At 41.5% G+C, this 22,723-nt stretch overlaps 1 protein-coding gene across 8 annotated transcripts in view; it reads left to right on the top strand.

Annotated features, from left to right (window-relative positions):
• Positions 1-22,723, top strand: part of LOC128870431 (phosphatidylinositol 5-phosphate 4-kinase type-2 alpha) — a 178,736-nt gene that overhangs the window by 49,034 nt on the left and 106,979 nt on the right. The window contains exon 9 of one of the 8 annotated variants that reach the window (XM_054113058.1): positions 6,588-6,638. The exons of 6 other annotated variants lie outside the window; for them this stretch is intronic. In XM_054113058.1, the coding sequence (XP_053969033.1) occupies positions 6,588-6,623 (36 nt within the window). In that variant the 3' untranslated portion in view covers positions 6,624-6,638. Of the gene's footprint in view, positions 1-4,649; positions 4,794-6,587; positions 6,639-22,723 lie in introns of those variants that run through there. One more of the 8 variants, XM_054113054.1, reaches the window with a different exon arrangement.

Below are 22,723 nucleotides of genomic sequence, written 5' to 3'. Positions count from 1 at the left end.
ATGCACTGCGACCAGATTGATCTATTGTGCGTCCCTAATTACTTAATTATAATTATTTAGTTTACCGAGGAATCGAACCAGCTCCTTAGGTGGGATCGATTGTAGGTCTTCTTCCTCTAGTAAGTACGAGCCCAGTATTCTGTGTCTCCTGTGACCTAATGCCTCACAGTTGGTGATAAAGTGTTCCATAGTCTCCTATTCATCAGGGGCAGAACCTGCATAATCTTGTACTAGATACAGCAAAGTTACCTGTAAGTGCTCTACAGAGTAATTTGAGGCCCTTTTTATCTAGGGTTAGAGCAGATTTTGCTCTGTTGGCATTAAAGTTAAAAACTTTTTAGAGTGATTAAGGGGGGAGCCTGGTTTATAAGGTCAAAAAAATCAATTTTTTTTCGTTTTAAGCGATTCCTAATATATTTCAAAATATTCACACAAAGTTACAGAGCCTAATTCTCAATATTTCCGTAGATACAAAGCCAAAGGTAGGTGAGCGTTAGGTAGTTACGCTGTGACCGGACAGCTATAGTCGAAACTTTATCTTCTTTTCTCGACTTTTCATTTTTATGATTTCTTTGAATTGGCGTACATGAATGAAAAAAAACGAATAAACCTTTTGAAATGAATCATAGCTTGTTCCCTTCAGTATTATCTTCTATTTGAACTAACAAAATATATTAAAAAAATTTTTCAAGATTTTTATACCAAGTTGAAGTGAATTTTTTTTTTATAGAAAGGCTTTTTTTTCTTTAAAACCTCCAAAAAGTTGAAATTTTGGAATTTCTCTCAGTTTTCTTAGTTCATCTAGAATAAAAAATCATGATAATTAGAAATCCATTTGAATTTTTTGCTTTAGATAATAATTACGAGCTGTATCTTGTACGCCAGTTGGAAATTCCAGCGTTGCAGCGCTCTACTAATTTCTATGTTAACCATTTTTTTCAACTTATTTTAACCAGTACAAAAACTTTTTATACTTTTTAACTGTTCATTAAAAGATAGAAAAAATGTTGCAGTGCTAAATTAATTTTTTCCTTAAAAAAAAAAATCGCAAAGGGATGCAATTTTTAAACCTCATAAACCAGGCTCCCCCCTTAAGGCCGCTTGTGCCGTTCCAGTGTTCTCTGATTTTAGTTTGGATCCATTGTTTGGTTTCCTGTTTTATATTATTTTTGTTAAAGCCGAAAAATGGGGTTGGTCCAATAAATACCCCTTCTACCCCTTTTTTGGCATACAATTTTGCCTTCTCGTTTCCTTCGTGCCCCTCATGTCCTGGTACTCAAATCAGTGAGACCTGATTATGAGTGCCCAGTTTGTTGAGTTACACTTTATTAGGAATTTTGACTTGAATGTGAAGCTATTCAAGGCTTTGAGAACCGATTGGCTGTCCGAAAGTATTGTAATTTTTCCTTTCTCAAACCCTCTTTGAGATATGATTTCCACTGCTTCCATTATGGCCAAGAGCTCCGCTTGGAAAATTGTGGTGTCTTTACCTAGTGTTAGGGATTTGTGTGCTCTAGATCCCACTATTCCTGCTCCTACTCCTTGGGGCGTTTTGAAACCATCTGTGTACCATTTTTGTGAGTCATCATATATCCATGTTGGGTTAATGTTACACTCTTCCCTAGACGGGAAGATAACCTTGTATCTCTTTACAAATTTGAGTACGGGTTCCGTATGACATACCTTCTTGTTTTATACCCTTTATTGTTCGTGGACATCGTTTCGCGGCTGTACCAGTTAGGGTAACTTCCCCCAGAGAGGCTGTGGTTATCCTTTGGTTTAGCATGTTGCTTACTCAGTTAACAATTGCTGGACCGGCTCCCCTAGTGGAGAGTGCCAGTGCTATTGCTTGAAAGTTCACGTTATCAAATGTACCCTCAATGTCCATAAAAGCGCAGAGGGCTATTTCCTTTAGGTCATGGGCCCTTTCTATATCGTGAACAATTGTGTGTAGTGCTCTATCTGTGGATTTCTCTTTTTGATATGCGAATTGCAGTTTATGGAGTGGGATTATCGAGATAACCTCTTCTCTCATGGTTTTCAACGTTAAAGACGTAAGACTGATTCGCCTATAGGATTTCGGAGATTCAGGAAGCTTATTGCCTCCCTTTGGTAGAAATACCTTGACTTCCCGCCAAATCTTAGGGACATAACCCAAACTAAGACTTGATCTGAATATATGTACCGGAATTTGTATTAATCTCAAAGTGCCCTTGGAGAGCAGGGCTAGAAAAATACCATCTGATCCGGGTGATTTGAAGGGTTTGAACAAGTTGATTGCCCACTCTAGCCTTTCGTAGTTTACTATTCTGTAGATAGTAGGACTTTTTGACTTGAACAGAGTGTGCGCTAAAACTCTTTGACCAGTGTCGCAGGTTGCGTTAAGCCCACAGTCAGGAAAGTGAGTTCTCAAAAGAAGCTCTAGTGTTCCGTCGAAACTGCTTGTAGAAGCCCCATCCGGTGCCCTTAGTGTGCCAATTGGATTTGACACTCATTTGGTCAGTGATGTTTGTGTTCTTGCCGTGGCTGGGACATCGTTTAGTTCCTCACAGAACTTTCTCCATGAGTTCCTTTTTGATTTCCTCAGTTCCTTGTTGCAGGAAAGCCCTTACCTATATTCATCCCATGTTTGACATTTCTTTGCATCGTTGAATTTTGAACTTGCTAGTTGACGAAAATTTGTAAGTTCTTTGTTCCACGAAGGAACTCTCTTTGTTAAGGTTTTTGTCTTGAGTGGACTACTCTCATGATATGAGGATATGATGGAGTCAGTCAGGTTTACAACTGATGCATCCATTTCCTCTGTCGCTTTTATAGGAAGCATGCTTTTGGTTAGTTTGGATTTAAGGCACTCTGAGTATTTGCCCCAGTAGCCTTGGGACTTCTGTACATCATTACGCTCTTAACTGGTCCTTTGCTTTTAAAAATAATATGTTTATGATCAGATTTTGAGTTCTCATCGGAGACTCTCCAGTTGTTGATCATATCAAGTGAGTGCCAAGCCAAGAACCTCTTGTCGTATAGCGTTTGCAAAGGTCGATTTTTTGTCCTTGTTTACAATAGCTAGATTTGTTTGTATTAAAAACTCACGAAGTAACTCACCTCTTTTATTTGCATCACACCCAATGATTAATATCTTGTGTGTCTTACAGTAGTTCACTAAGCTTATGCTATTTGGCGATGGTACCACGTCGGCGTCCCCTGGAAAATAAGCTGAGGCAATAACGACTTCTTGCTTCTTTCCACCAAAGTCCGCTTCGACTAGTACTGTTGCCCTGTCGCCATTCATAAATTCATTAAATTGCAAATGTTTAATGTTGGTGTCTATGATTAGCGTAGCCCTTGGATTGACTACGCTCACCTTTGTGTTTTGTGCCTCTGTTTAACCAGTGTTCCTGTATAAGCTCTAAATTGAATTTTCCCTTAGCAAACCTCATGCTAAGCGTTACGGAGATGTGCCTAGATATACTTCATGTATTGGCTATCGGGTTAGGGTTAGATGGAGTGCTTTCGTTCTCTGCATCCAACTCCACAGCCTCCATTTTGTACGCCAATGTATCAGGATTGACGGGTGCAGCATTCAGCTTGAGGGTAACTTGACTGAAACGTTAGTTTACCCTTTCAAACTGGCTGCTGATTTCTGGTTTATTGATAGAACCAGTGTTACGTTTAAGCCTTTTCCAACTCTTTTTTAGTGTACGCCAGATGTCGACGTGGAAGCCTTTATTTTGCCCCTGCAAAAAGCCCAGTATCTTCGGGGTTTCCAAGGACTGGGAATTGGGAAAGTACCTCATTGCGATCCGTGGGTGAGGTATCTTTGATTCTTCTGTGGTCCACAGTGAAGCACCCTCCCATGGTATCGCGTCAGTGATAGCCGCTTTCAACCAGTGATGGTTCCAGTCCGTGGAAGCGCCATCCTTACAATGCAGGACCATGTACTCTGCTTTGTACATACTCTGCGCACCCAAAAATGCCGGTTTTATGTTCTGGTCTTTCTCCACCAGTATTTTCCCAAGAATAAAGTTCTGGATGGAGTCCATTTACTCTGTTGTTAGGGGCTATTGGGATAGTCCCTTGAGAGCACAGTCATTTTAACACCTGTTACTACATCCTTGTAGGAGGCAGAGGGCTGCTTCTTCACGGATGTGGTGGCGGTGTTTGTTGCTTGTTTTGCAGCTGCTGTTGCTGTTATTGCTGCGGATGTAAACGGTTCATCGTCTTTAGCCCGCTTCTTCGAGGTAGCCTCTGGACCTGTTTGTTCCGACGACCTCTGCCGCCTGGCTTAATGCCATCTGTCTTCCTTGCGGCTATGTGGAGCAGAGCTTTGGCATATGCCTCCTCTCTGCTGGGATAAAGATAAGGCGGCGAAACATGTGGCCTAATCCCTGTTATGCTTAAGGCCTGAATGGACCTACGAGTATATACAAGTTATGCGCTGCGTCGTGGTTGCTTTGCTTTGAAAGCAACGCAGGTAACGCAGGAATTCGCTTTAATTACGAACGCGCTGAGATGTCAACTTAGTTGGAAAAACATCAGATAAAGTAAGTCAAATGTAAAATATTACAGCCCTATAAGGTGACTCAAGGCCTTGCAGGAATCGCACTTAACGACAGTTGAACTGAAATGGAAATTTTTCTTTCAAATTCTAGTCCAATGCCAGCCCGAACCATGCCTTGCTACTAGGCGTTGTCGAAGTGATGGTGTCAACTTATTTACAAAATTCGCTAACAGGTTACATCTCTGAAACAACAGCCTGTGATCGGGTAAAACGGAGGTAATTTCAATAGAACCAGCAATCCACGGAAATATGTTCTTTTTTGAAAATATCGGCTGATGTTATCCGAAATATGCAGCTTGATAATTATACTAATAGATTGAGCTACAACTAATATTCACCACTGATACGTGAAGAAATTATCGGGAAGTTAGGTTTGAAAAAAAAACCCCAAAGCTAATATCATATGCGGATGATATTGCCATAGTACTAACGGGGAAATGCCTTAGAACTATCAGAAGCATCATGACAAATACTCTCAGATCGGTTTAGCGCTTGACAGATCAAACAGGACTGGACCTAATGCGGACAAAGCACATACAGAACTTTGTACAGAGAACATGGCAGTGAAAATTTTAGGAATACCATAAGCCCTAAACGAAGGCTCATACAGGACCGATGGACATAACTCAATACACCAGACCAATATAGTCAATATGGTAAGCTACATTTCTATTGGGTCTAGGCTATAAGAGCATTGAAGGGAACAAGATAATAGACGATAGAGCGAAAAACGGGGGCTCTCTATCCTCGGAATGTGTCACCTAAATATCAAAATTAATACGAATATTAGACAACGAATTAAAGGAAAACATGATCAGAAAATTCAGGACTAGATGGGAGAGCTTGTCCACTTGCAGGAATGCTAAGATCATGTGTAAACATGACGATCACAGTCGTACTCGATTTATATAATCACTAATACGAAAAGATTGTAGATTTTGCTTTTTGGCTTCGCTTCGCTTTTGTCGTCGCTTTAACTGACACAATTTGTGTGAACCCCTTCTAAAAATTTGTATAAATCTTCTACGAGTTGGTAAGTTTACTAAGTTTCCTTTTAAATTAATACCTTTATTAACAAATTAATATTTATAAAAATTAAATTTCTGAAATTCGTTGTGCTCATAATGATTCAATAACGGAATTCAAGAATTCAATTTTTGCAGGTAATTTTGTTCTTGAAAATTTCAAGATTTAGGATCCCAAACAAAGGGGAATCGGTAATGATACACCCAAGAAAGCCGTTTTCAGTCTGGTGGGAACTAAAGTTTTGAATTTAAATGTTTGGGAACTAAAGTATGAATTTTCTGTATTGAATTGTATGAATCCAACGAAAATTCTCGAATTTGAGTTTTCTCTTTGCAATTATTATTGTGGGATAATAATACAATGCATTCATTTCCTCCTTTTAGTCTTGGTATTACAGAAATTCTTGGAATTTAGTTGTGTTTTAAGTATCTAGTTAAGGTATTTTTTTTATTGCAATGAAAGTTGGGTTTTAATAGAGGCGTGGTCTACTTTTGTACTTTGTGGGAGTCCAAGATATTTGTACGTTTCATGTTCTTCCATGTTTTCAAGGATTTGATCGTTTTGTTCCAGTTAGTTTGCCAGTCCATCTTCCTTTCTCTATGTATTGTGTTTTACATTTGCTGATGTCAAAGCTCATTTTTATATCGTTTGTTATTTGTCCTGTGATTTTTAAAAGTGATTAGATGAGTTCCTATTTTTGAGGATATTGTAGAGGTGATTATTTTATATACATAGTGTAGGGAGGCTGTTATTTGACTACAGTTAGAAGCCTTGGTAGTTTCATTATTTTTTGGTTTGATGTATGTTTTGCCTATTGTACGAAAATCTGGTAGGGTTTATGGTTCATCTATTTGTTGATTGCTAGTTCTAGAAGATGATGTGTTGAGGTAAATTTTGTGTACCAGAAATTTTGTATGTTGTGTTTTTGAAAGTTTTCTGTAGATGCTAATTATTTTGTTCTTTTTATTATTATTAATAATATTATGTTTAATTTCTTTAATAGGAACGGGGAATGCTTTGTGCATGGATACAGCGTTGAAGTCTACATCATACTAGCCTACCGGAGTGTGGAACATTATAACTTTCTGGTCTATCTCTTAAAATACTAAATCCCATATACCGCATTAGGCGATAGCATTACTTTAGATGCGGAGGCGGGTTACAAAAGCATGAGGGATACTCTCTCTTAATTGCGATGTTTCTTCAGGCTGTTCTTAACAGACAAGCTTCTGCTCTCTTGCGACAAAATATGCTTTTCGCATACTTCGTAACAGCTTCCCAGCAGTGACCACTTTCAGTAGAACCCGCTATCCCAAACAGCCGTAGAAGCGTTACGCTTCTGCCTGCTGTCCGCTCTCGTATGTTGACTGCGTTCGTATGTTTACTACGCTCATTTGAATTAGTTATATGTATAAACATCATAAATAAAACCATTGACATGGCGGTAAGTTCTTATCTTTTCTCCCAGAAACATTGGACTTTGTCGGCATTGTTCTGTCGAACATTGACAGAGCAGTAACCTATGCGCTGTGGTAAATAGTGCACATGAGTCCTATTTTGCTGTGCGTTGCATTTCACAATATGATGGCGTGCTATTGTTGTAATAGCAGAAAACATTCCCAGTTATTTTTTGATGAATACTGCTGAGTTGGCATTACGTGGTCAATATAAACCTTAGGCGCTCCGGTAACGCAGAATCGGCTGTTGTGGAACGCTTATAGTTGTTTGAGTAATGCTGCTGGAGTGACAGTCCTTGGCTAGATATAAATCCAGGTCGCTCCGTTAACGAGTCACCGATTGTCATCACGTACAATCGGTGGAGTGCTCACCGTAGTTTTTTTAAGAGCTTGAGAATTTAAAATGATAATACAAAACAGAAATATTTGTGGATTAATTTTTTTTTTACTCCATATAATCTGGTAGATAATTTCATGGCGTTTATTTTTTTAATATGATATCTGGCCCCGGCTACGAGTTACATGGTCCATTCGATCAGTTCCATAAATGGATTGTCAAGTGCGTTGTGTGGCAAATTGCGCCGTCCTTTTGGGCCTAAATGTGGTCGATGTTTAGCTAATTAATCTTTGAAAACAAAAATTAAGTCAGAACGACTCGATAGCGCTTCGCATTCACCGTAACGACGACCGATCCTGAAACCAGCGTTTAAACCTCACGTAAAATGGACAAAGTGCTCCTTGAACTTCAAGAAAATATTAATTTTTTTCAAAGTAAATTTCCACAATGTGAAAGCGTTGTTCTGGCGTTTAACGATTCTTGATCAGTAGCAGTCGTTGGCGTCAAAGTTTCAGCGTGCTTTGCGTTCTGCAGGGTTTGAGGAGCTGAATTACGGCACTGTTCTCTCTCCGATTGTGCCAAATCATTTTTGATTCTACGGAAACATCCTTCTGTTTTTTTAGCACTTTGCATCTTTTTCATGACTCGTCGAATAGTGGTTAAATAGCTCTCTTTGTAGCTGCATGTAGACTCGGCATTTGTGGTTATGCCTTCTTCACAGGATTAATTTTTGGATGACCTTCAGCCGTCACTTTCTTCACCTTCTGATCGACGGAGTGTTCTATTCCGCGCCGGTGGAGTTCCTTCTTCGTTACCCAGAGCGAACGTTCGACAACTTTGCAATCTGTGGGGTTGTTGTTGTTGTAGCAGTATCTTCGCCCTGTCAGTGTAGTGTAGTTAACGGTCGTTTTCGTCTAGCTCTTCTAACGGTAGGCCCAGGAAACTAGCTGTTTCGACGGGTTGGGTCCAGAGGGAGAGAGGTGTTAGATGAGTGGGTTTTATAGGGCATGTGAAAAGGTGGTTAGTGTCGTGCGGGGTGCCTTCACTGGCCGGACATATATTTGGTATGTCGGGGTCGATTCTGGATAGGCAGGAGTTTAACCTGCTACAGTATCCAGAACGTAATTGTGCCAAGGTTACGCGGAACTCTCGGGGAAGCTGGAGCTCTTCGTCTGCGATAGGTGGTAAAAAGGGTCGCCGTTGATTTAGTGGGAGAAAGTTTTAAGTTTCTCGCAGTGAAGAAGCGAGAAAGGCGGGCGAGGTAGTCGTTTACTTTGGCGCATAGGCCATCAATGTCATTGCCCGACGCCATTATCGTGCAGTCGTCGGCATATGAGACCCAAGACAGTCGGTTCTACGTAACCGGAACGACCCGGATGTATATCCGGCCAAGGACTGTCACTTCAGCAGCATTCCTCGTATATGCACAAGAAATGTTTATGCTGCTACAACAACAACAACCAGTGAGGCTTCCTCTGGTGGCAGGGGCCACCCTGCGGTACTCCTTGCTTTATTTTTCTCTGTTTTGAAGTTTGGTCTCGAAATATCACCGACGAGTGACGACCAGTCAGGTAGTTCGCGGTCCACCTCTTCAGCCCTGGCGGGAGTGTCGACTGTAAAATATCATCTAGTAGCGTGGCGTGGCTGACTGTATCGAAAGCCTTTTGTAGGTCCAACGCTACTAGGACAGTCCTCTCGCAGGGGTGGTTTTGGTTTTGTCCACGGTTTACCTGGGTGTTTATGACGGTGAGTGCCGTGGTGGTGCTGTGCACTCTTCGGAAACCATGCTGGTGTGGGGCTAGAGTCAGGTGTTCTGTGAGGAGTGGGAGTAGAAGGCCTTCAAGCGTCTTCACTACTGGGGAAAGGAGAGTTATCGGACGATAAGACTCCCCTTGGTTGGCGGGTTTCCCAGGCTTCAGTAGTGGGACCACTCTCCCTAATTTCCACTTATCAGGAATGATGAGATTGGCCATCGACAGGTTGAAGACCTTGGTGAGGAATTCTACTGCCAAAGGACCCAGCTTCTTCAGCATCAGCATGTTTAATCCGTCAGGGCCAATGGCTTTTGATGGTTTCATGTGTTTGATGGCCCCCTGAACCTCGTCGCTGGTGAAAGTAAGCGGTGCACTGTTGTATGGCAGTTTGTGCAACCGTCTGGTGGTACAACGTTTGGATCTGTCGACCGGAGGATGCAGTATAAATTGCCGGCTAAAATAGCTCGCGCATCTCTTCGGATCCGACGAAGTACGACCGTTGAAGGTGATATCCACCTTGTCGTTGTGCTTCGTCGGGTTCGACAGAGACCTTACGGTGGGCCAGAGCTTGCTCACACCAGAAGTGAAGTTACAGGACTTCAGATGCTCTTCCCATTTGGTTCGCTTGTGTTGGGTGACCAGTTGCCGGATCTCCAAATTGAGGTCCTTCGCCAGAACGGCTGCTTCCGCTGGGAAATTGGGACGTAATTCCCGGATCCGACCAGCAGCTTTGTAAAAGTTGATGTATGACCGGTGATCCGCGGAAACAAAGTCGGCAGGTTTCTCGATCGAGATGATAATGGGCAAGTGGTCTGATGCAAGCGATAGCATAGGTCGCCAGGTTATGCTATTTATCAGACCAGCGCTAGCAATTGTTATGTCAGGCGAGCTGCTGCAGTTGCCCACTACCCTGGTGGGGGCGTCGTCGTTTACAGTGTTGAACGTCGAATCGTCTATCTGCTCTGCCAATAGCTGTCCCCTACGATCATTTGGCAGGCTTGAATGCTATACCTTGACGTTCTAAGCTGCTGTCCCTGCGGTCGATGCCTTCATCGATAAGACGATACTGCACTGAATGGTGGACTATGAACGCTAGGCCACCACCGTTATCTCACTCGCGGTCCTTTCTGTGCACATTGTAGCCGTCCCTGGTGATCAGGGGCGAGCTAGCGTGCAGTTTTGTCTCCTGGACCTCAGCTATCTTAATTCCGAACCGGCTCATGAAGTCGACTATCTCGTCAATCTTGCTCGTAAGTCAGTTGCAGAAGCTTGAAGCTTCGCGGGAGGGTTCTCGTAACTCGGGGGGTGAGGGATGCGTGATGTTGTCTGCGTTGGTCCTGCTGTGCGTTCCGTAACAAAGGTTGTGGCCTGATGTCGCGTGTCCACTCACGGGTGGTGTGCAGGCCGGAGCACCTCCGAAAATGGCACCAGCCACTTCCAGAATTGCATTGGACAGTTGTCAAGTTCCGAGGAACTACGGTCTGACACACGGAGCAGACTGTGCGGGGGACCAAGAGCTGCTGGTTTGTCCCCGCACTGGGGTAGGAGCAGGAGGGTTGTGGGTTTGAAAGGGAGTTGTGTTGCTCGTGGGGGCTCCTTACCGTTGAGGTGTTGTTTGTGGCGGCAGTGTGATGTGCCGGCACTGAGGGCAGTGTAGCCGTAGAGGCAGGGGCCGCTTGTGAGCGGGAGCAACACGTGGTCACATACCTTGTGGACCACTCCCTGTGTGTCTTAAGGCCTGAGCAGGTCTTAAGATGGCACCACCCTTTGCACTGGTTACACCTAACCGAGGTGGAGTTCGGGTGGAGCCGTTTGTTGCAAATGCAGCAGTAGAATACCTCTGGTCCGGGGTTGGGTTCGACGCCAGCCCGGAAGAGAAGTATTTGGAGCAAACTATATTAGTTGCAATGAGTTGCTCCTGTGACGTAAGATTGGGTGTGAAATACGGTACACTAGACAGGGCTAATATACTGGGGCGGCAGCCCTTGATCGGGAAAAACCCGAGTCATTCCGGTAACGTAGAACCGGCTGCCATGGGAATCTGTGGGGTCTTTAAGGCCGGAGATCAGAGACCACAGCAATCTATTGTTTTCCGGAAAGCCCAACTCTTAGATTTTACTTCATTGCTTTTGAGAGTGACGTAGATTTTTCTAAGTTATATTATTTTTCCCTACTTTCTTTTCTTTTGGGTATCGGCTTCCAGTCGCAGTTGTAGGAAGACCACGCAAGGGTGGGCACAGGACCTTATGGAAGCCAGTGCCAGAGCCAAAATCAGACGCGAGTCAGGAGTTGTGTCAACTGAATCTTTAATATCAATTTAATGGCAACGTAGCTTTGAACGTACTTGAAGACCTTCCAGGGCTTTTACGAGACAGAGGCGTTATAGCATTTGCCTGTCAGGCATACCACTCTCCCATGTAGTTGGGGCACAGTTTTAGCAAGCCCTCCATCACTTCACCCGTGCTATGTAGCATTCGCAGTCTGCGGAATGATGAGGCAGAACTCGGGTCGCCCTTGCCCTTTGGCGTTGAGCTCTTCCGCGATTAATCCCCGTGCAGTGTCTGGGTTGGTGGACCCAACTTTTCCATTACAATTTTATACCTCAGTGGTTTCGATCTACTTGATATGGTTTTCTTTATTTCGGCGCGAAGGACTTTCCTAGCGTTTTTGTATGCCCTAGCCCTCTAGTCCGGCCGAAATTGGCAACTATCGACCCTGGATGGATTTCACAGCCTATTGCGAGGGACGAGAATCTGTTAGGTCACTGCCCGTGTGTTATTCTATCACCCTTAATCCATCGGCCAACCAGAGAAAGGTTAGATCAGGGACGGAATATCCAAAGTCGGGCCGGCGGTAGATGGAATTCGTGCCAGTGTTGAGAATAGTGAAACAGTTTCTTGTCAAAGTTTACATTTGTCGAAACCCAAAAAGGTCGCCTTTTATGAGACGTTTTTATATTGTAAATTTTGTGTTTGGGAGAATTTTCAACTGTTCCCACTGCATGTTCGATGTATTCAAACTGTAATTTGTTTGTTTCATTCTTGTGTATGGATATCTTTAGGCGCCAGCAGCCATTCAAACTGTCTTGATACTGACAAGCTGCACAACATTGTTGCCATTTTTCGACTACAATGCAACAACATAAGAGAAAAAATCACGTAATTGAAAACTATTTGCATGCGTCCCAAAACAAACATGCTGTGGAACATGGGTTTTAGTTATGATATTTGCATGAGATTTGACAAGTGTTTTGGTTAGTTTTTGTGCTTAAACACGCTAGCACTATCAAACCTGAAAGTAAGCTTCGGTGGAAACTTTATATTTCCAAAAAGAAAGAAATATGAGGTCTTCTTGGCGAAGGAGAAGTAGACGGCGATGGTTTGACACAAGCACGAAAGATTTTCACAAAAATGAATAGTTTTGGCGTTATTAACTCGTTGATGTCGGTGCTACGCGACAGTTGCTTTACCTTTTGCTAAATGCTATAACTTCCGCTACCTTGAGGTGTAGGGATGAATTCTGGCAAGTGCTAAGGCGGATGTAGCTGGCACAGTATGGGAAAGCCTTTATTACTCGTATGGGAAAATGACTAGCATGCCTGTTTGGGCTTCATGCTTGATGCAAGTAGCATGGAGGCTTCTATGGAGACTTTTTCAGTCCGCCTTTCTGCGTTTTCTCTAGGAAGGGGCCCTTACTTTTTCTTTCTGACCACCTTAATTTACTCTGTGGAGATAACATGTGTCGCAGATATCGACATCAAGAGGCAATGCTTTGTTGTTTTGTGTTAGGATTTACTAATGTTTCTGATTCAAAAAAGTAATTGATTTCGCCTATACTCACTGATTGAAGTTTTGTGCAATATTCCGGTTGCTGATATTATGAGTGGCAGTAGTTTCAATTCGTTTTGTTTCCAGATGTTTTTAATTTCTTGTGCAAGCGCTATGTATTTTTCAATTTTTCCTACGCATTTGCTGTGTATGTTAGTGTCATTTTACTTCATTTACTTCATTTAGTTGTGTAATTTTTTCTTTCTTGTCTTATCAGTGTATATGACTCTGTCTAAGTATATGGTTCTGTCCCAGCATAATATGAAATTTTCATGCTCTAGTATAGTTTCGGGGGTATATTGATAATACCTTGTTGTGTTATTTGTTAGATTGAGAATTGTGAATAATTTTGGTTACTGTATCGTGTCTTGGGTCTTTGTCCCCGCGAGCATTGGGCATCCTATTGTTTTTGTGCGTACGAGTATGTTGCATTTACGGTATCTGTCGGATGTGATGGTTAAATCTTTTATTATATTTATATTTTCTGTGGTTTCTTTTTGCTATAATTTGGCCTTTCTATATTTTGTCATCTGTTTTCTAGCTGCTATTTCTATGTTATTGAGATCTGTGTTAGACCAACCAATGATCACAAATGAGTATGATAGGATGAGTATGGCATACTCTTGCCAGAAAAAGTATCCGTACAAAGAAATGAAAGGAACATATTAATAAATTCAGTGTAAAAAAAAAATTAAACATTTTAAACTTTTATGAGAAATGTTTAGTAAGTAACTTTCCTACAATTTCTATACATTTTTTCCTAAGTAAATCTTCAACGAAGCAGAAAAAGTTTCCGCACACATGAAAACTGGGATTCTCCGTACTATGCAGTGGCATATTTATACCCAATAACGGTTTTATTTCAGTTTGTAATTGATTTTGCTGTGACTACATACATTACTTTGGAGTTATTTTAAATTTTTGTGTGTAAGAAATAGCGATGGCCCCCAAAACTTATTATCTTGAAACTTAGAAATGAAGGCAAATCTTTTCGCGAAATTGAGTAAATCATAGAAAGAAGTCACTGTTCACTGCAGTATGTCGTGCAAACATACAATACAACTGGTTCAATTGTGTCAAAGCCACGTTCTGGTCGACCTGGCAAGCTGACCGTACGTGAGAAACGAACCATATTGCAATCAGTGAAAAATAGTCCTCGAATTACGGCTTCTCAAATATGTAAAAACATTTCAAATTCCTTTGGCAAGCATGTGCACGACGATACTGTACGTAAAATACTTAAAGAAGATGGGTATCGCGGACGTGTAGCACGTAGGAAACCGTAAATATCCGAAATCAACAAAAAAAAATGCATGGATTTTGCAAACGAATATGTTGACAAGCCTCTAGAATTTTGGGAACATGCTCTATTTTCGAATGAAAGCAAATATAGCATATTTGGCTTTAAAGGAAGAAAACCAGTGTGACGTAAGAGCGGTACTGCGCTCTAAAAAGAAAATTTTTTACCAACTGCGAAGCGTCGTATGTATTTATGGCTTTGTTACGATTTTTGGAATTCAAATATGTTTTAAGGATTTATTCGAGGCGTTTTTTATATTATGTTGCTAGTTGTTTTTTAATAGGTGTGTGGTCTAGTTTGGTGCTTTGTTGAAATCCCAAATATTTATCGGTTTAATTTTCTTGTAAATTGTTCATGGTTTGATTACCAATTGTTTCTGGTTGTGGCACCTTCCTCTCTCTACGTATTGTGCTTTACATTTTCTAATTCCGCATTGCATTCTTATATCTGTTGACTAGTTCTTTAAGTGGAACTGTGTTGACGTATGTGTATAGTTAACTGTCGTCCATATGTAAATAAGAATTGGTTTATATATGTTCTGATGCTATTTCGTTTTTAATATTAAATCCATATGTTGTGTTGTTAAGTGTGTTAGACAAGGGGTTTAGACTGAGATAAAACCATAGGGTGCTTAAAGAATCTCCCTGTAATATGGCTCTTCGTATGAGCATTTATTCTGTTATTATTGCATTCAATGGTGGGGTTAAGAGTATGCTCGTTTTCCACTTAAACATGGTAGTTGTTAAATAATGTATATGTTTTGGGTGTATTTCATATATTTGTAACACCTTCGGAAGCCAACTACGGGACACTGAATCGAAAGCTTTTTGATAGCCTATGTAGCAGGGGTGTAGATTGCGCATTTGGGTAGTGTTTGTTTCATTACTACTGTATCTATTATTAATTTCCCTTTACATACTCTACTGTCTTTTTTTCACCCCTTCTGTTCATTTGTTAAATGTTCTAGCGTGAAAGATGTGTATATATTTTTTTACTAATTGTATTGTAGAAGTTTTTATTTTGTATTGTTTTTTAAGTTTCTGTCTTTGTCTTTAAGTTTTTGTTTTTGGGTATCGAAAATACTACTAATCTACTAATGGTTTCTTGTGTTTTTGTTTTAAGATTTCTAAATGTTTAATTATATTACTTGATCTTTTCTGGAGTTATTTATTTTGTTCTCAATCCGAACTTGCCATTTTGGTTTGCGCAGAGGATGAGGTTATTTTGTGGTAGGGTTTGCTGTTTACTGATTATTATTGTGGTTATTGCAGATATATTGTACTATACCTATATGTATGTGTCGATGCCTTATATTGTTGAATTATTATGTAAATAAGATGGTAAAATGTAATTGCTTATAATTTCAATTATATTTGTAGCATTTTTTATTATTATATAACTATTATCATATAATTAATGTTTATTTGTTGCATCCCAAAAAAGGAGCAATTTACATTAATTGTCCATGTTAGGTGCAAGCCAATAATTCTAAAAGGTAAAAAATGTTTCAAATAAATAGAGTGAGTGCCATCCCTAATAGGTTGAATTTGAAAAGGTCGAGCCAAGGAGCACCAGGAGATTTGGTGGCTCCTAAAACACTCAGGCTAAAAAGCCCATTGTATTTAAAGCTCTGGGAAGGGGGTAGATAGTCAAGGAGGGAGGGAGAAAAGTATCATAAAAAGAGATAGGAAAGAATAGAGACAGAGATAGAGATAGTTAGTCCTGTGAGAATTTTCCAGATTCTTTGGCAAATCTGTAAATATCCTCCAGTTTTAGAGAACGAATATTACTCATTCTCATGACATCGGAACCCAATACTCGTAGTCGCGCTCTAGCAAAGGCAGGATACTCACAGAGAAAGTGCTCAGTGCTATCCGCCTCCTCCAAGCATGACAGGCATACCGGGTCCTCGATGATTCCAATGGTGGTCATATGCTGACCCCATGGGTTGTGTCCTGTAATGATGCCGACCATCAACCGAATGTCTTTCCTTCTAAGTTTTAGTAGAAAGTTAGACAGTTTTCTGTTCGGACTTGTCACAAAACACTTTGCAGTTCTGCAGCGTTCTAGACCGGACCATCGCTCTTTATGTAGATTGCTTACATAATCGTTGATCCAGTTCTTGATTCATGCGGGACTGATTCCGATTATTGGCTCTGGCCCCTGTGGGGGCACCGCTGATCCACGGTTGGCCAATTCGTCGGCAATTTCGTTTCCTTGAACACCGGAGTGTCCCGGAACCCATATAAGTACAAGCCTGTTTTGTCTTGCGACAGAATTGAACTTCTTCTTACATTCTTGAACAATCTTTGAGGTTTGCTTCGCGTTCTCCAGGGCCTTCAATGCAGCCTGACTGTCACTGAAGACTCCAATCTGTTTCCCGCTCCATCTCCTCTCGATTATCCATTCGGCTACTTGTAGGATGGCAAAAACTTCTGTTTGGAAAACAGTTGCCATTCCCCCCATAGCGTAGTGATACTTATTACTATCGTTTAAGTACCATCCGGCTCCAGACCCTATTTCAGTCTCGGACCCATCGGTAAAGAAAATATCCGTCAAACCTCCCTGCATGCCTCCTGGATTGCTCCATTGCTCACGCAATACAAATCTGACATCAAATTTCCTTCCGAATGAAACTGTGGGTATCAGGTCATCTTTAGGTGCCAAAAACAGTGGATACTGCTCCGACAGCAACTTAAAGATTTCTCTGTGTCCCGAAGTTCCATCTTCGTGCCAGAAACCATATTTATGGAGTGTACACATTGCTTTTATTGCTTCCTGTTGTATCTTAAGATCCAGGGGGAGCAAATCAAGCATAGCATTTAGGGCATCTCCAGAGGTTGTACTCATGGCACCCGTGATGCATAAACATACACTTCTTTGCAGCCTGTATAGTTCCCGGATTGTGGACTTAACCATGCTCCGTCGCCACCAGACTACAGAAGCGTAAGTGATGATTGGTCTGATAAGTGCCGTGTATATCCATAAGACCACAGCAGGTTTCAGACCCCAAGTTTTGCCAAAGGCTCTACGGCATTGCTGAAAAATCTTCAATGCACGATTCACCTTCAGTGAAACGTGTGTCTCCCAAGTCAGCTTCTTATCCAAGATTACTCCCAGATATTTAACTTCGTTGGAAAGACCAAGTGTCACACCTTTCAGTGTTGGAAGACTGAGTCCATCCAATTTCCGTTTTCTCGTAAACAAGACTATAGTTGTTTTGTTCGGATTAACGGAAAGACCTTGTCTCATGCACCAATCATCGATTTTGTCAAGAATCCTCTGCACTTTCGTGCAAAGCCTCCTTAAGGATTTATCCGATGTTAGCGCACAGACGTCGTCCGCATATGCTTGGACGTGAAAGCCGAGTTCCTGCATCTCCACTAATAGGGAGTCTACGACGAAGCACCACAGCAGCGGAGAAAGAACACCCCCTTGGGGACATTCTTGCTTGGCCCTGACTGTGATTTGCTCGTCATCGCTCCCACCAGCGGTTAACAGCCTCTCAGAGAGCATGGAGTATATCCATTTTATAATGGCGTGATTAACTCCGTGTCGTTCGGCAGAAGAACATATCGAGCCGAAAGTGGCATTATCAAAAGCCCCCTCAATGTCCACGAACACGCCCATTGTGTATTCGTCAGCTTCCAGCCCAGCTTCAATCTTGCTAACAAGATCGTGTAGGGCTGATTCACATGATTTTCCACTCTGGTAAGCGTGTTGATTTCTACTAAGTGAACTTCTCGGCAATACCCTCACTCGAATATGTTTCTCCACCACTCGTTCCAGACTTTTCAACATGAACGATGTCAAACTGATTGGTCTAAAACTTTTTGCCAGGGAATAGTCATCTTTTCCTGGTTTCGGAATAAATACTACTCTTACGCGTCGCCATTGGGATGGTATATAACCAAATGCAAGACAGGCTGTGAAGATCCTTTTCAGGGCCTCAATCAGCCTGTCTCCTCCTTTTTTAAGCATTGCTGGATATATTCCGTCAGGTCCAGGGGACTTAAAGTTCTCAAAGGAAGATAAGGTAAACCTTATCGATTCCCTTGTCACTATCCGACTAGCAATATACCAGCTGTACCTAGAGGTTCCACCGTTGCTACCGTTATTGTTCATGCAACTCTCTGCTCTCTGTTTCGAGTAGAGCATTAAACGTTTCCCGATTTGGAAATGGTGTATGAACCATCAGGTTTTCGAATGGAATCCAGCCTTACTGAGCGGTCTAAATGAAGGACCTTGCAAAGTCTCGCTGTTTCCCTCATTTCTTCGACGTTACTGCAGAAATTTCTATAGGATTCAAGTTTGGTTTTCCGTACTTTTTTCTTATATTCTCTCTGTGTAAGTCGATGATTAGCCCAGTCCTCTTCTCTTTTGGTCTTCAAGGCCTTATTAAGAAGTTTGCTGGACCATACATGAAGCTTCGACAGTTCAGGGTTCCACCAAGGAACCGCTTTCCCCTGTCTGCTTTGCCTGAGTGGGCACAGTTCCTCAAACCAATTGATTAAAGTACCTTCTAATTTCTTAGTAGCATCTTCAATCATTTCTGTTGATTTGAGTTTTTTCAGGTTTGATAATCGCTCTGTTGAATTGAATTGAATTTGAAAAGGTCGAGCCAAGGAGCACTAGGAGATTTGGTGGCTCCTAAAACACTCAGGCTAAAAAGCCCATTGTATTTAAAGTTCTGGAAAGGGGGTAGATAGTCAAGGAGGGAGGGAGAAAAGTATCAGAGAAAGAGATAGGAAAGAATAGAGACAGAGATAGAGATAGTTAGTCCTGTGAGAATTTTCCAGATTCTTTGGCAAATCTGTAAATATCCTCCAGTTTTAGAGAACGAATATTACTCATTCTCATGACATCGGAACCCAATACTCGTAGTCGCGCTCTAGCAAAGGCAGGACATTCACAGAGAAAGTGCTCAGTGCTATCCGCCTCCTCCAAGCATGACAGGCATACCGGGTCCTCGATGATTCCAATGGTGGTCATATGCTGACCCCATGGGTTGTGTCCTGTAATGATGCCGACCATCAACCGAATGTCTTTCCTTCTAAGTTTTAGTAGAAAGTTTGACAGTTTTCTAGACCGGACCATCGCTCTTTATGTAGATTGCCTACATAATCGTTGATCCAATTCTTGATTCCTGCGGGACTGATTCCGATTATTGGCTCTGGCCCCTGTGGGGGCACCGCTGATCCACGGTTGGCCAATTCGTCGGCAATTTCGTTTCCTTGAACACCGGAGTGTCCCGGAACCCATATAAGTACAAGCCTGTTTTGTCTTGCGACAGAATTAAGCTTCTTCTTACATTCTTGAACAATCTTTGAGGTTTGCTTCGCGTTCTCCAGGGCCTTCAATGCAGCCTGACTGTCACTGAAGACTCCAATCTGTTTCCCGCTCCATCTCCTCCCGATTATCCATTCGGCTACTTTTAGGATGGCAAAAACTTCTGTTTGGAAAACAGTTGCCATTCCCCCCATAGCATAGTGATACTTATTACTATCGTTTAAGTACCATCCGGCTCCAGACCCTATTTCAGTCTTGGACCCATCGGTAAAGAAAATATCCGTCAAACCTCCCTGCATGCATTCTGGATTGCTCCATTGCTCACGCAATGGAAATCTGACATCAAATTTCCTTCCGAATGAAACTGTGGGTATCAGGTCATCTTTAGGTGCCAAAAACAGTGGATACTGCTCCGAGAGCAACTTAAAGATTTCTCTGTGTCCCGAAGTTCCATCTTCGTGCCAGAAACCATATTTATGGAGTCTACACGGTGCTTTTATTGCTTCCTGTTGTGTCTTAAGATCCAGGGGGAGCAAATCAAGCATAGCATTTAGGGCATCACCAGAGGTTGTACTCATGGCACCCGTGATGCATAAACATACACTTCTTTGCAGCCTGTATAGTTCCCGGATTGTGGACTTAACCATGCTCCGTCGCCACCAGACCACAGAAGCGTAAGTGATGATTGGTCTGATTAGTGCCGCGTATATCCATAGGACCACAGGAGGTTTCAGACCCCAAGTTTTGCCAAAGGCTCTACGGCATTGCTGAAAAATCTTCAATGCACAATTCACCTTCAGTGAAACGTGTGTCTCCCAAGTCAGCTTCTTATCCAAGATTACTCCCAGATATTTAACTTCGTTGGAAAGACCAAGTGTCACACCTTTCAGTGTTGGAAGACTGAGTCCATCCAATTTCCGTTTTCTCGTAAACAAGACTATGGTTGTTTTGTTCGGATTAACGGAAAGACCTTGTCTCATGCACCAATCATCGATTTTGTCAAGAATCCTCTGCACTTTCGTGTAAAGCCTCCTTAAGGATTTATCCGATGTTAGCGCACAGACGTCGTCCGCATATGCTTGGATGTGAAAGCCGAGTTCCTGCATCTCCACTAATAGGGAGTCTACGACGAAGCACCACAGCAGCGGAGAAAGAACACCCACTTGGGGACATCCTTGCTTGGCCCTGACTGTGATTTGCTCGTCATCGCTCCCACCAGCGGTTAACAGCCTCTCAGAGAGCATGGAGTATATCCATTTTATAATGGCTTGATTAACTCCGTGTCGTTCGGCAGAAAAACATATCGAGCCGAAAGTGGCATTATCAAAAGCCCCCTCAATGTCCACGAACACGCCCATTGTGTATTCGTCAGCTTCCAGCCCAGCTTCAATCTTGCTAACAAGATCGTGTAGGGCTGATTCACATGATTTTCCACTCTGGTAAGCGTGTTGATTTCTACTAAGTGAACTTCTCGGCAATACCCTCACTCGAATATGTTTCTCCACCACTGGTTCCAGACTTTTCAACATGAACGATGTCAAACTGATTGGTCTAAAACTTTTTGCTAGGGAATAGTCATCTTTTCCTGGTTTCGGAATAAATACTACTCTTACGCGTCGCCATTGGGATGGTATATAACCAAATGCCAGACAGGCTGTGAAGATCCTTTTCAGGGCCTCAATCAGCCTGTCTCCTCCTTTTTTAAGCATTGCTGGATATATTCCGTCAGGTCCAGGGGACTTAAAGTTCTCAAAGGAAGATAAGGAAAACCTTATCGATTCCCTTGCCACTATCCGACTAGCAATATACCAGCTGTACCTAGAGGTTCCACCGTTGCCACCGTTGTTGTTCATGCCACTCTCAACTTCAGAGAGAGTTCTACTACCCTAGGTTGAAATCGGTAATAAATCAAAGAGGATATTCGAGAAAATACTAGCTTTAAGAAAATTTATGATTTTTTTATGTATATATTGTAACTAAATTTAAATAACTGGGTCATTGTGAGTGGCGCGCCATTTTTCATGTGTTTTGTTCCATTCTCGTAAATTTTGAAAACTTAATTTTATTAATGAAATATGTTTACGTTTTTTTCGTTGGCTATTATCTATAATTTATGAAAAATAAAGAAGTTGAAAAAGAAAATGTAAGTTTTTGTAAAATTTTGACATGTGGGCTATTTTGAGTGGCACTCACTGTATATATATTAGTTATAAATATTATATAAAATAGTTGACAGTTTTGCAAACAATAAAACGTTTACTGTAAAAAGTTTCGGACTATATGACAGGAGTTGAGTAAATTTGGTTTCTTTCATATCGAAAATTAGAGATTCTGAGAGTTGAAGAGTTCTAACGTTATCTGCTAAGTTTTTATGCACGAGTCCATGGGCTGAGATGATAATTGGTAGTATGTACACCTTTCTTAGCCTTCACTGGCGTTTGAACTAGGACAGAATATTTCGATATCTTTTCTGCATGTTCTTGTTAAGGGGCACCGCAACATCAATTATATAAGCAATCTTATTAGATTTATCAATCAGAAATATGTCTGGCCTATTATGCTTTCTCGTGGCACTCGTTAAACTTGTTCGTTCGCAATATAGGTGGCATGATTCGAATGGAATTATATATATAATATTATTAAATAATAATTATTATTATTATGTACTGGTTGAACGATATGAAGTGTTACCTATTCAAAACGCCATAACTTTTTTGTGTAAATTAGTTTTTATTGATTTCAAAACCAAAATTGTTCAAAAATGATTACAAGTTTAACATATGTATATTCACTTTAGCTCGATATGACCACCTTTTGCCTTGACTATAGCCTTCAAACGGTCAAAAAATAAGTTGCATGCTGCACGAATGTGATCTTGAGGTATTTTGGCCCATTCTCGTATAATCGCTTTTTTTACGCCTTCCATACTGGCATACTTTTTAGTCCTCACCTTGCTCTCCAATATGGACCAGATGGAATAGTCCATCGGATTTGCGTCTGGCGAATTCGAAAGCCATTGTGTGGACGAAATGAAGTGTGGAACAGGATTTTTTAACCATTCCTGATTCAAACTACCTTTATGAAACGGTGCCGAGTCCTGTTCGAACGTCCATGGTCTACGACCGAAATGTTTGCATGTCCATGGCTCTAAAGCAGCTTCCAAAACATTTTCCCG

This window comes from Anastrepha ludens, chromosome X, assembly GCF_028408465.1.
Source record: "Anastrepha ludens isolate Willacy chromosome X, idAnaLude1.1, whole genome shotgun sequence".
Taxonomy (NCBI): domain Eukaryota; kingdom Metazoa; phylum Arthropoda; class Insecta; order Diptera; family Tephritidae; genus Anastrepha; species Anastrepha ludens.
Note: the sequence above shows the minus strand (reverse complement) of the source record. Positions and strands in the feature narration are given on the sequence as shown.